Below are 12,644 nucleotides of genomic sequence, written 5' to 3'. Positions count from 1 at the left end.
ATTTATTAAACATTTACTATGTGCCAGCCCTATTAACAGAGGGACTGGGAAGTGAAAGAAGTTTGAATCTCTAGATCAACTAAAAGCAAAATCATTAAGTGACTATAATCATGTTAAGGACTATGGTAGATACAAAGGAAATACAACATAAGGTAATAAGAATTTGAAATTCTGTTGAGGAAATGATGCTAATATGTTTGTTGTTAAATCATTTTTGAATTTTGTCCAACGCTCCATGACCCCATTTGGGATTTTCTTGGCAGAAACACTGGAGTGGTTTGCTATTTCCTTCTCCTGCTCATTTTACCGATGAGGAAACTGAGGCAAACAGGGTTAAATGACTTGCCCAGGATCATACAACAATTAAGTGTCAGAGGTCAGATTTGAACTAAAAAAATGAGTCTTCCTGACTCCAGACCCAGCACTCTATCCAGTGTGCCACCTAGCTGCCCTCTAATATAGACAACTCATTGTCCTGTGGCCTTACTCTAGATGCAGTAAATACTCTAGAGTCTAGACCTCTTGACTTAGTGTGGACCCCAAGGAAGCTCTTGGGCTTTCTATCAGTTATCTCTCATGGTTGCTACACAACCGGCTGTCTTCTGTTCTGGTCACACATCTCTGGTGATATCCTTTATGCTCTTCTTCTACAGACCTTTCATCTAGCAGGACCTGAAGTCTCATTTAACCAGAATATTTTTCAGTCTCCAAATTTTAGGTGAAAGAGACAGTTTTTTTTTTAAAGGGGATGTGTATTTCTTTAAAAACACACACACATACACCCCCTTTTGGGGCAGTATAGCCTGAGGTGGGCATGCAGTCAAACCGGTTTTTGGTATCCTCCCCCTTCTTGACCTTCATCTTGCCCTAGGCTGCTGTGCAGTTCCATCTCCACAGGCCTTTCATTGCTATGTCATAGAAACCTCTTCACTCTGGAAGCCCATTCTGACTCTGGATTACTTCTCACACCTGAAGTACTCTGGCCTTTGAGGCTTCATTTAGATCTGATTAGCTGGTTCCTCCCAGAACCTCTAATTTAAAGAGGCAACCCAAACCAACAGTTTTCATCCCTCTCCACAATGTCACTTCTCCACAGGACTTTCTCTACCATACCCCTTCTTGAGTATGTTCTCTTCCCCATCCACCTCTCCCCAACCTCCCCACCCCAAATTTTCTATCTCTTTTATGTGTTGCTTCCTGTATGAATGTAAGCTCCTTGTGGCCAGGGACTATCCTCTTTTCTGCTTTTAGTTCCATTCCCAGCACTTAGCACAGTACCTGAGTAAGTGCTTAATAAATGCTGGTTCAATCAGTAACTGACTTCATTGCTCTATTATGGTAACAAATTAACATTTGGAATTTAAGTTATTAAAAGTTAAGGCCCCAGGCTAACTTATTTTCGCCTGTTGATTTAGCCATTATGACAGGGTTTGTTTTTGTTTTTTTCATTTTTAAGTAAAAATTAAACATATAACTCAAATCAATCCTACTTGCCTATGATCCCTTTGGCCTTTCTTTTATTCTCTTCTCATGTAGGGGGAGGAGAAATGCTATCCCTAACTCCTCTCTTTCCCTCAACATTGGGATTAATAAACAAAACAAAACCTTGTAACAAATACTCAAAGTCAAGCAAAACAAACTTTCACATTGGTCAGGTCCAAAAATGTTTGTCTCATTCTCTATCTTAGTCTACTACCTTCTCGCTTGTCAGGAGGTAGGTATCATCAGTTTTCTGGGATTGGGATTGGTCATTTCATTGATCAGTGAAGTCTCTCAAAGTTGTTTTTCCTTACAGTGTTTTTATTGTATTAATTGTTTTGGTTCTGCTCATTTTACTTTGCATCAATTCATATGTGTCTCCCTAGGTTTCTCTGAAACTGCCTTTTTCATCATTTCTTACAGGTCAAGAATATTTCATTACATTTGTATACCATAATTGTTCAGCCGTTCCCTAATTGATGATTACCCCCTAAGTTGTTACTTAACTTTGTCACTACAAAAACAACCGTGATGGGGTTTTTATGTATGGGTCCTTTTCTTTTTGTTTTGATCTCGTTGGGGGGTAGGCCTAGTTGTGGTAGCTATTCACGGTGATAAATTTTAGGTCGGCTTTATTTACGTGTAGAACTGGCCCTCCATAGGATTGTGCTGATAAAAACAGATCTCTGTAATTTAGCTGTATAACAGTTCTAATGCCAAGCTATGGTAGTAGAATTAAATTGCCCTAAGCATTTTTCTAGGCCCATGAACTCTCAGGACACCTGTAGTATGTGTTGTGAACAGTAAATAAGGCCACAACAAGTGTGGCTCCCTAAATTCCTGAGCTTCCTGAGCCTAACATAGTAAGTCTTTCCAAGGTTAAGGAGGCCTTCAATGTGCCCTAGTTCACACACTTGCACTAAGGCAATGTCCCTTCCTTTCCTCTCGTCCATCCCTCTTCCCCTTTTCTTCACTCAGATAATGAGGTCTTTACCTAGTGAAGACTATGAGTGAAAAATTGGGGAAAAGGGATGGTCCACAACATGGATAATAGGAAGACAGCAACCTATATACATAACTTTTAACTATTATTTTGTCATCATTGTTCCATGGTACAGAAACTTTAGAGTTTTTTGTGAAAAAAATTAATTCAGTTGACTCTGAAATTGCTAAAGGATTTGGGCATATTTCTTGTCTCATTTTTTTTTTCTTATCTTCCTTCCAGACAAGAGATAATTTCCTAGGTCAGGTAGATGTACCTCTTTACCAGTTACCGGTTAGTACAAACTTTGATTTTTATTTCTTGCGCTTAAAATTTTTAATTTAACAAATACATGTATGTCAGTAATATCATCTATATAAATTTATGCCTTATTGAATATCTTGCCACTTAAGAACTTCAAAACTCTTATTTATTTAAAAATTAGCCCAACCTGCCTCCTCAATTTTATCTAAATATATGATCAGGAAAATGATGTCTCTGATCATGAAAACAGTGTTTGAGAAAAATTATTAGTTTAATAGCAAGATGCAGTATTAAAATAAATGGGGAGAGCCTGGAATCAGGTAGTACAGCAAGGAGTCTTTTATAATTAAATAGTGTGAGGTTCTATGTTAGAGTAGTGGCCACGGAAATTAAGGAGGGACAGATTTAAGAGACAAAGAGATGGAAACATTCATAGCATTTGATGACTATATATGGAAAATGAAAATAGATAGGGAGTCAAAAAAATTTTGAGCCAATGTAAGAAAAAGGTCACTAATATTATCACAAACAAGGAATGACCACTGGTTTCAGATAAGTTTGTAATTGTATATACTGAATTTAATTGGTAACAAGACACCCAAGTGAACATTTCTGATAGGCAGAAGATTTGAATGTGGGTGAGAAGTAGAGATTTGGAAGTTACCAAAGTAAAAATGGGGCAGCTAGGTGGCACAGCGGTTAGAATGCTACGCCTGGAATCAGGAAGATTCATCTTCATGAGTTTAAATCTTGCTTCAGCACTTAACTAGCTGTATGACTGCGACAGGTAATTTAACCCTGTTTGTCTCAGTTCCTCATCAGTAAAATGAGCTGGAAGAAGGAAATGATGAACCACTCCAGTGTCTTTGCCAAGAAAACCTGAAATGGGGTCATGAAGAGTCAGACACAGCTGAAATAACTGAACAACAAAGATAGAAATGGTTTTCAAAACTGTGAAAATGGGTGACTTCTCTAGGGGAGAGAGTGGAGAGAAAAGTAAAGAGGCGAGGACTGCATTTAGAAAAAGAACTATAAGGAATAGGGAGAAAGAAGGGACAGAATGGGAAGGTGAGAGAAAAGAAACTGTAGTGATGTAGAAATTCAGGAATTTTAAAACCAAGGAAATAGTACCCCCAAACCATGGATGTTTGAAAGGATGAAGTAGCAGAAACCATTTGGATTTGACAAATCTATAATAACCTCATACACTATTTCCCCTAAATCATGCCCCTGTGATCCTAAAGTGACTCCCTGTAGTCTGTGTTATTAACTTCATAAAATTCTGCTTAACTTGCCCTTCTGGGCTCCTTGCCATCTAACCATGTCTCTTCCTTTACCTACAGAGCCAATGTCTCTCTGGTATAGGCTCTTTGCTTCAGATCAGTCAACCTACGTCTACTTGCTTTGAGGTTTTCTTTATTCTTTCAATTTCAAAAATAACTATTTTATTAGTTTGTCTGTTAACCAATATCTTACCTGACATACAACCTGGCTATTCCATGTTCATCCTTCCATAACTTTCCCAGCCCAGGCCAGATGGTTTTTTATTTAACTGGGGTACCAGCCAAGATTATGGAAGTAGAATACTAGGTATAACCTAGTGTAGCCAATTTCTCACCTTACCAGGTGATTTGTTATGGCTTATCAATTGGACTTGAAGCAAACATCCCCTTCCCTTGTCCTCGTCTTTAATTCCCAACTCCCAACAATTATGTTTTTTAATTTAATTTAATTTTTAGGCAGTTGGGCTAAGTGACTTGCGCAGGGTCACACAGCTAGTAAGTATTAAGTGTTTGGTCTGAGGCTGGATTTGAACTCAGGTCCTCCTGACTCCAGGGCTGGTGCTCTATCCACTGCGCGACCTAGCTGGTGTTTCCACACGTACACACCCCCCCCCCCCCCGATATTCTTAAGCACAGATTTAATTGAGATGCATAAGGGGTTAGTTCAGTTTGTTGTAGGGGAGTGGGAGTGGTGATCTGCTCATAAAAATCTATAGTTGTACTTTTGATTATAGTTCACAAAATTTTAAGTACATTTTTATATTACAACTGTATATTTAAAACCCACTGTTTTATTCTAGACAGAAAATCCAAATATGGAAAGACCGTATACATTTAAGGATTTTCTTCTTCACCCAAGAAGGTCAGTAAATATCAAATAGGAAAATGTTACTAAGTCTTTCATGTCTTCTTTGTAGCTTACAGTTCAGTTCAGTATAACTTCAGGGTTTATACCTGTGCAAAAAAAGCTGTTTCAAAAATAATTTAATTTTTAATTGTTGATTTTGGAAAAGTTTTTTTTAATTATACAAAAAGAAGTTATTCTGGAGTAAGACAAGAAGATTGTTCTTTATACTTACATATTTGACATTTAAATTTTATTTAATGAAACGTGTCATATTTAAAAAATCACATTTACCAATTTGTCTACAAACCAATAAATGATATGATACAAAACCAGTCTTCTAGAATAAATATGTACTTTTACTTGACTACATTATAAATAATGGAAGGCAACATAAGCAAAGAGATAAATTTAAAACCCAGACAGCATATTTAATAACTACACTGCTGAATCAAATGTCTTGAATTTCATCTAAGAGGCTATATTTAAACCCCCCAAAAAGTACTTTCAGTATTCTATACCACATAGACAAATATGGCCATATGGCCAAGATACGTACTGATTTACTGTTGAAAATATTTGTGTAGCAGGAAAATCATTTCTAAGAAAATAACATTTTCCTACTATTTTTCCTTTTCTGAATATTATAGAATAATTTTATTGGAACCCATGAAGAATTTTCATATGAAAGTAAAATTTAGAGAAATATGAAATTTTTTTCATATGTAGCTAACAGTACTTCTAAACTGTCATTGTGCTGAGTACTGAGAATGTACAAAGTTTACATAAAATACTTGTTAATTTGCAGATTAGTCATCATTATTTTTTTGTGAACCTAAAAAAAATTATCTCATTTAGCATAAAAATTAAATGCATTTATTGAAACAAAATAAAAATAAACAAAGCACAGCACTGGAAAAGAGCTCCAAGGTAGCAGTGCCCCACAGAACACCACTGATTGTCTTCTGTGGACTTATCTTTTTGCTGTTGGGGAAAGGGGAGCCATCTGCCCAGAAGTGCTTGGAGATGAGAATTTTCAGTTACATCTCCAAAATACTCCCCTCCCAAAAACAAGGGAGAAGAGAGAAAAAAGGAAATATATATTACACTTCAGGTTCCTCTCCTTAAGTAGTTTTAGGCTGAAATTTATATTTTAATTTTTTTAGGAAAGGTAATATAAATAAAATTTTGAGAAAAATGTGTTTACTTAAGTGACAAGAAGTAATTTGTTCCCTTTGGAAGTATCTGCATATATTTAGCTAATGTAACTGAATGTATGCATAAACTAGCATGGATGTGTGTGTGTGTATGTATGTGTTTGAAATATTTTTGTCTATTTAAGTCACTTAATGTCCCAGTGCCTTAGTTTCTTCAGCTGTAAAATGTGGAGATCATACCTACATTACCTACCTCATAGCTTTGTTGTGAGGAAAACACTTTTCACACCTAAAAAAGCTAAATAAATATGAGGTATTACTATTCAGTAAAGCAAATGCTCTTCTAAGCATCATTGACTTTCAGTTATAAGATATACAAATGAATAATAAGACCATTTTTGTTGTTATTACTCTTATTAGATATTCACTAATTCACATAGACTTTCTCTCAGTCTGAACCGAACTAGTGAGGTTTTATTATATTTACGTTTACGAGAAAAGGAAAAACTAATAATCCTCATGAAGCCATGAAATTTTAGTTAGATTTTCCAAGTCATTCCAACTCTCTTAATGTATAACATAAAGTTATAATAAGTGTGACCTTTACAATATTTTAGTCTAATTGTGTGTTTTTCTTTTTTTACAGTCACAAATCAAGAGTTAAAGGTTATCTTAGATTAAAAATTACTTATATACCTAAAGCCAGTGGATCTGAGGATGAAAATACAGAACAGGTTGAAGAGTTAGAGGTGGTGAGAAGTTTTTAATTTGTTAAAATATATGATTTCTTATTCTTTTGCATAATCAGGAGAGAAAAACTATAGTAATTTATTTTGTTTGAAAGAAAATTGGTTCATCTGCAAAATACATTGACTTTTTCCAGATATGCATAAGAAGTTCCATTTGTTTTAAATACTTATGCATACCACTTGGAAGTGGTATGAATGGCCATTGCAGATTAAATTTTTTTAATGCAGTGATGAGGAAAAGTCTGGTAGGTATAAATGAAGATACTTACGGAAATTAAGTTATAAAAATAAAGTTACATTCTATTTTCTGGTTTTTATAAAAGGTTTTCTATAATTCAGCCATGTTCTCTTACATTAAAACAGTATCAAATCCTAATTTTTTAGTTGCATTTTTTTTAAAGAACATCAGCAAATTGTGAGTTACTTCCTAAGATTCCTTCCTTTTTCTCAAACTTATTTAAGGCTATTTTTAAAAATAGTATATTAACTTATTAAAATGCCTTCTTTTTATGTTAATAGTAAGAATTAAATGGATAAGTGGTACAGTGGATGGAGTAGTGGGCTTCAGAGTCAGGAAACTTGAGTTCATATCTTGCCTTAGACATTTACTAACTATGTGACCCTGGGCAAGTCACTTAACCTCTATTTCAGTTTCCTCATCTGTAAAATAGAAATAATAATAGCACCTACCTCTCAAGGTTATTTCCAGGGTCAAATGAAAGTGTAAAGTGCTTTGCAAACCTTAAAGCATTATGTAAATGCTAGCTGCTAGTAGTAGTGGTGGTGGTGGTGGGTGGTGGTGGTGGTGGTAGTGGTAGTGTTTCTATTTAAGGATTTTATATAAAACCATTTAGGGGGACATTGTTTATGGGTATTTTCCTTGATTTTGTCAGTAGACAAGGACAGTCTTTTAATGGATTGAATGCTGCTTTATATGACTAAAGTGAGAGAACAGGAGGCACAATATAATAGAAAGATCTCTGGGGTTAAGAGATTCTTTAAGCAAATACATAATGAGCATCCAGTTTGTAAAAGACTTTATCCTAGTTACTGAGGGAGATATAAAGACATATGAGACATGATCTCTGACTTCAAGAAGCATACCACATACAAGGGAATTATAATAAATATTTTAGTGGATATTTTAGTAGTAGATTTATAATAATACAATTGATTATAGTAATTATTATCATTGTATTAATTAAATATTAAATTATTATAATTTAGTAACAAATAGAGGCTTGACCTCTGAGTCAGGACAACATGGACTTTGGGTGATTGAATTCAAGGTCGGCTTTTGACACATACTGAATGTGCCATGATAGGTAAGTTACTTCACTGTCCTGTGTCCCAGTCGGGATAGTTATGTGACTCTGAATTGCAGAACAGTTGCCAGTCTGCAGGGTAGAGGGAACTTCCTCGTGGGGAATTTCCTGTGCCAGGAAGTTGCAGGTCTCTCTCTCCCCACCAAAAAATAGAATATAATAATTAAAGAAGATAAGGACAAACATGGTATGGAGGTTGAAAGAGAGGAGGAATAGCTTTCATCTAGGAGAATTAGGCAAGGCTTTGTGGACAAGATAAGCTAGACCATAAAGGATGGCTAGATTCATTGAATGGAGGAAGATGGAAGAAATGTTACACAAGTAACATTGTGAGTAAACAAAAGGAAGCAGGAAAACATGAGATTAATTTGGAGAATGGCAAATAGTGCAATGTGGTTGGAGCCTAGAGTGCAGCATGTGGTATAAGTTGAATCCAAGTTGTGGAGAGCCTTGAGTGCCAAAGTAGGAAGTCTGAGTAGGTGACGGGTAGTTTTTAAGGTTTTTGAGCAATGGAGTGATATGAGAGTTATGTTGATATTGTTAAGGAATATTAAGGGGTCCCCTGAACTTGTCTTTTTGAGTTGCCATATTTGCCAGAAACACTGGACCCAGAGTGTGCAGGATGTGTCAAGGATGAAGCTCCCCCTGAGCTGATATAACTTGTTGCAAACTGGACTCCCTGTGTGTCCTTGGGAGGCAAGACAGGCACCAGCCAGTCTGTGCCAAGCTGGGATAGTGCTTGTGGAGCTGAATCCTTTGCAGATAAGCAAATCCTCTTATCTTCATAGTCTAGTATTTCCCAAGGGAAAAGAATGAGGCTTTTGCCATCACCTTGCTCTTTCCTGTGGGAAGTGGTATTGTCTTTTTACCACCTTTGCTGCATCATTCCCCCTCCCATGTCACAGCCCTTCCTGGTATCCCTTCCTCCCTTTGTCCTGTTATTATAAAAATGTAAATTTCTGTAAAGACTGGGAATCCTTTGAGTTCTACCTGCTTGTTCATTTCTCTTGTAATAAACTTGGTTTTCACATAAGTTTCATGACATGATTACCTGTTGACAGTATTAAGATTAATCTGACAGCATTATATAGGGTGCACTTAAAGACAAGAATAAGTTAGGAAGTTGTAGCAATAGGCTAGGTAAGAGTGAATAAGACCTAAATGAGAATTCTGACAGTGAGAATAGAAAAGGAGATACAAATGGAAAGATTATGTAGAAATAGAATCAACTGATTGAATGGGTGGGAGGAGAGAGAGGCAAAGAAGACTCAAGTATGATTGATTAAATATTAATAGAAATTTGAAAACGAGGAGGAATCCAGTTTTGGACATGTTAACTTGGAGATGGTAAGAGAACATTCAGTTACAGATATATAGTAGACTAACTCAGAAAACAATTTAAATCTGGAAATAAAGATTTGGTACTGATGTGCATCAAAGGTGATAATTAAAACTTTGAGGTTTTGTCCCTCTTCTGAGGCTCTGTGTGACCATAGCTCATTTTCAAGTGAGAAAAGGGTTTTGGAATCAGATGACCCCACAAGTCTCTTCTGGCTTTAAAATTTTGATTCTGAGTAGTGGACATGGCAGAAAACATTTTACTTGGGCACCATCTATAGGAGCACTGTCTCAGAGACATGTTCATTCAACAAATATTTGAGTGCCTATTATGTGCAAGTATAAATCCCTATAAAAGGGAATCCCTGAATCCCTGTAAAGGTTCCTTTTAGGGATATTTCTTTCCAGCAATCTTTTATTTTCACAAGATTTAGCTGTCCAATGCTATGCCAATCAAACTACCAAAAATTATTTTGTAGAGCTAGAAAAAATAATAAAACTCAATCTGGGAGAACAAAAGTTAAGACTATCAAGGGAATTAATGAAAAAAATATGAAAGAAGGTGGCCTAGTAGTACCAGATGTCAAATTATATTATAAAGTGGTAATTTCAAAACAGTTTGATACTGGCTAAGAAATATAGTAATGGATCTGTGGAATAGATTAAATACACAATACATAGTAGTAAATGACCATAGTAATCTAGTGGTTGATAAACCCAAAGATCCAAGCTTTTGGGTCAAGAACTCACTATTTGACAAAAACTGCTTGGAAGCCCAGGTTACGAAAGCTATTTCTATAGACCTACATCTCTCACTGTATACCAAGATGAAGTCAAAATGGATACACGATTTAGACATAAAGGGTGATAGCATAAGCAGATTAGGAGAGCATGGAGTAGTTTATCTGTTAGATCTATGGATAAGGGAAGAATTTATGAATAAACAAGAGATAGAGACCATCATGATATGTAAAATGTATGATTTTGATTATATTAAATTAAAAAGGTCTTGCACAAACAATGCAGCGAGAATTAGAAGGAGAGCAAAAACCTGGGGGAAATTTTTTACAGCAGGTTTGTCTGGCAAAGACCTCATTTCTTAACTGTATAGACAATTGAGTCAAATTTATAAGAATATAAAAGTCATCACCCAATTAATAAATGGTCAAAGGATATGAACAGGAAGTTTTCAGAAGAAAAAAATCAGACCTATCCATACTCATATGAAAAAAAATGCTCTAAAACTGTTGATTAGAGAAATGCAAATTAAAACAACTTACACCTATCAGATTGAATGATATAATAGAAAAGGAAAACAATACCACTGCTATGTCTGTATTCCAAAGAGATTTTTATAAAAGGAAAAGTACCTACTTGTACAAAAATATCTCTAGCAACTCTTTTTGTGGTGGCAAAGAATTGGAAATTAAGAGGATGCCCATCAATTGGGGAATGGCTGAACAAGCTATAGTACATGATTGTAATAGAATACTATTATGCTGTAAGAAATGACCAACAGGGTTGCTAGAAAAAAACCTGGCAAGACTTACATGAGCTGATGTAGAATGATGTGAGCAGAACCAGGAGAACATTGTACATAGTAACAGCAATATTGTGTGATGATCAACTGTGAATAACTTCTTAGCAATCCAGTCATCTAAGACAGTTCCAAAGGATTCATGATGAAAAATACTGTATCTCCAGAGAAAGAATTGATGGAGTCTGAATGCAAATCAAAGAATACTATTTTTCACCTTTTTTTTCTTTTTTTTTTCCTTTGGTGAGGCAGTTGGGGTTAAGTGACTTGCCCAGGGTCACACAGCTATTAAGTCTCAAGTGTCTGAGGCTGCATTTGAACTCAGGTCCTCCTGACTCCAAGGTCAGAGCTTTATCTACTGCACAATCTAGCTGCCCTCACTTTGTTTTTAAAAAGAATTTTCGGTCTGTTTTCTTTCACAACTTGACTAATATGTTATGTTTTGCATATTTGATTGCATATGTATAAACTATATAAAATTATTTGCTGTCTTAGGGAGGGAGGGAGAGAATTTGGAACTCATTTTTTTAAAGTTAGAAATTGTTTTTATGTATAATTAGAAAAATATAATTTAAAACAAAAAAAGATAAAGCAGTTTAAGGTTTAAAAATATATTCTAGCTGCCAGTCTCCCTAATAATTGTAGAGTTGTGGGTCTATATCCTTGTTTTAGAAATATATATGAGCATATACTCTCTTCTCCAGATTATAATGTAAAAATTAGCCTTCCTTCTACAGTAGAAAGACCTGTTACTATGGCAAGTATATGTTGCCTTATTTAATCCATATTCACATCTCCACATTTTTTTATTTCTGCCCGTATTTTCAATGAAGTCATTTTTGAAAGATATTCATATAATGTACGTTTATCATGAGGTTGTGGTTTCTCTATTTATATAGAGAGTGTCTTGAATAATGGAATCTTGTCTGAAATGACTCCACTGTAAAGAAAGAAAACTGTTTATTTAGGTAACTTTTAAAATTATTCCTAATAGCTCTTAATTATTTAGTAAACTGCTCCAAGTTTTGCCCACATCCAGATTTTTTCATAGGTATGTTCCTCATAATCCAGGCGTGTGGATAGATTTGCTTCACTTCTTTTTGTGGTCTGAGGGTTGACATCTCATCTTCTTTAGAAAGCACCTTATAATTTCAGCACATGTAAACATATAGGCAATTATTTATGAGAGGCCTCAGGAATTCCAGCACACATATCTGCTTATATTCATTCCTTGTGTAATCAAAATAGCATTTGCCAATTCCTCTGGTGTCAGTTTGTGACTGTAAATATAATACTTTAGTGTAGAAAAATAAAATAGTTACAGGTTATAAAAGAGGCTCATGTTATCCTGGTGTACAGTTTACGTTGCATATAGAGAAAAGAGTAGCAATTTTAAAGAGTGGACAATTTGAACTTTATTTTATTTTATTTGTAAATCTATGTTAGATATCATAGTATAGTTGATAAAGAGCCTGTCTTTTAGTCAAGAAGACCTGGGTTCAGATTCTGCCACTAACAACTATTGGTTGTGTGACCTGGGCAAATCACTTAATTTCTCAGGGCCTCAAGTAAATTATAAATTACAGAAGAATTGGGAAGTATAACGCTATTCCTGGGGTCCGCTTTAAGAGTAAATTTCCCTCCATAGACCCTCAAGCAGTGTGTTACAGCCCTTCAGCATTCAGT

At 35.3% G+C, this 12,644-nt stretch overlaps 1 protein-coding gene across 11 annotated transcripts in view; it reads left to right on the top strand.

Annotated features, from left to right (window-relative positions):
- Positions 1-12,644, top strand: part of NEDD4 (neural precursor cell expressed, developmentally down-regulated 4, E3 ubiquitin protein ligase) — a 137,474-nt gene that overhangs the window by 74,172 nt on the left and 50,658 nt on the right. For 4 of the 11 annotated variants that reach the window (XM_027840811.1, XM_027840815.1, XM_027840816.1 and 1 more), the window contains 3 exons: positions 2,705-2,755; positions 4,809-4,870; positions 6,656-6,761. The exons of 2 other annotated variants lie outside the window; for them this stretch is intronic. In XM_027840811.1, coding sequence (XP_027696612.1) covers positions 2,705-2,755; positions 4,809-4,870; positions 6,656-6,761 — 219 coding nt within the window. The remainder of the gene's footprint in view (positions 1-2,704; positions 2,756-4,808; positions 4,871-6,655; positions 6,762-12,644) is intronic. 5 more of the 11 variants (XM_027840812.1, XM_027840808.1, XM_027840806.1 and 2 more) reach the window with 3 other exon arrangements.

Source organism: Vombatus ursinus, unplaced genomic scaffold, assembly GCF_900497805.2.
Source record: "Vombatus ursinus unplaced genomic scaffold, bare-nosed wombat genome assembly UNPS02014848.1, whole genome shotgun sequence".
NCBI classification, from domain to species: domain Eukaryota; kingdom Metazoa; phylum Chordata; class Mammalia; order Diprotodontia; family Vombatidae; genus Vombatus; species Vombatus ursinus.
This window is presented reverse-complemented; position numbering and strand designations above follow the sequence as displayed.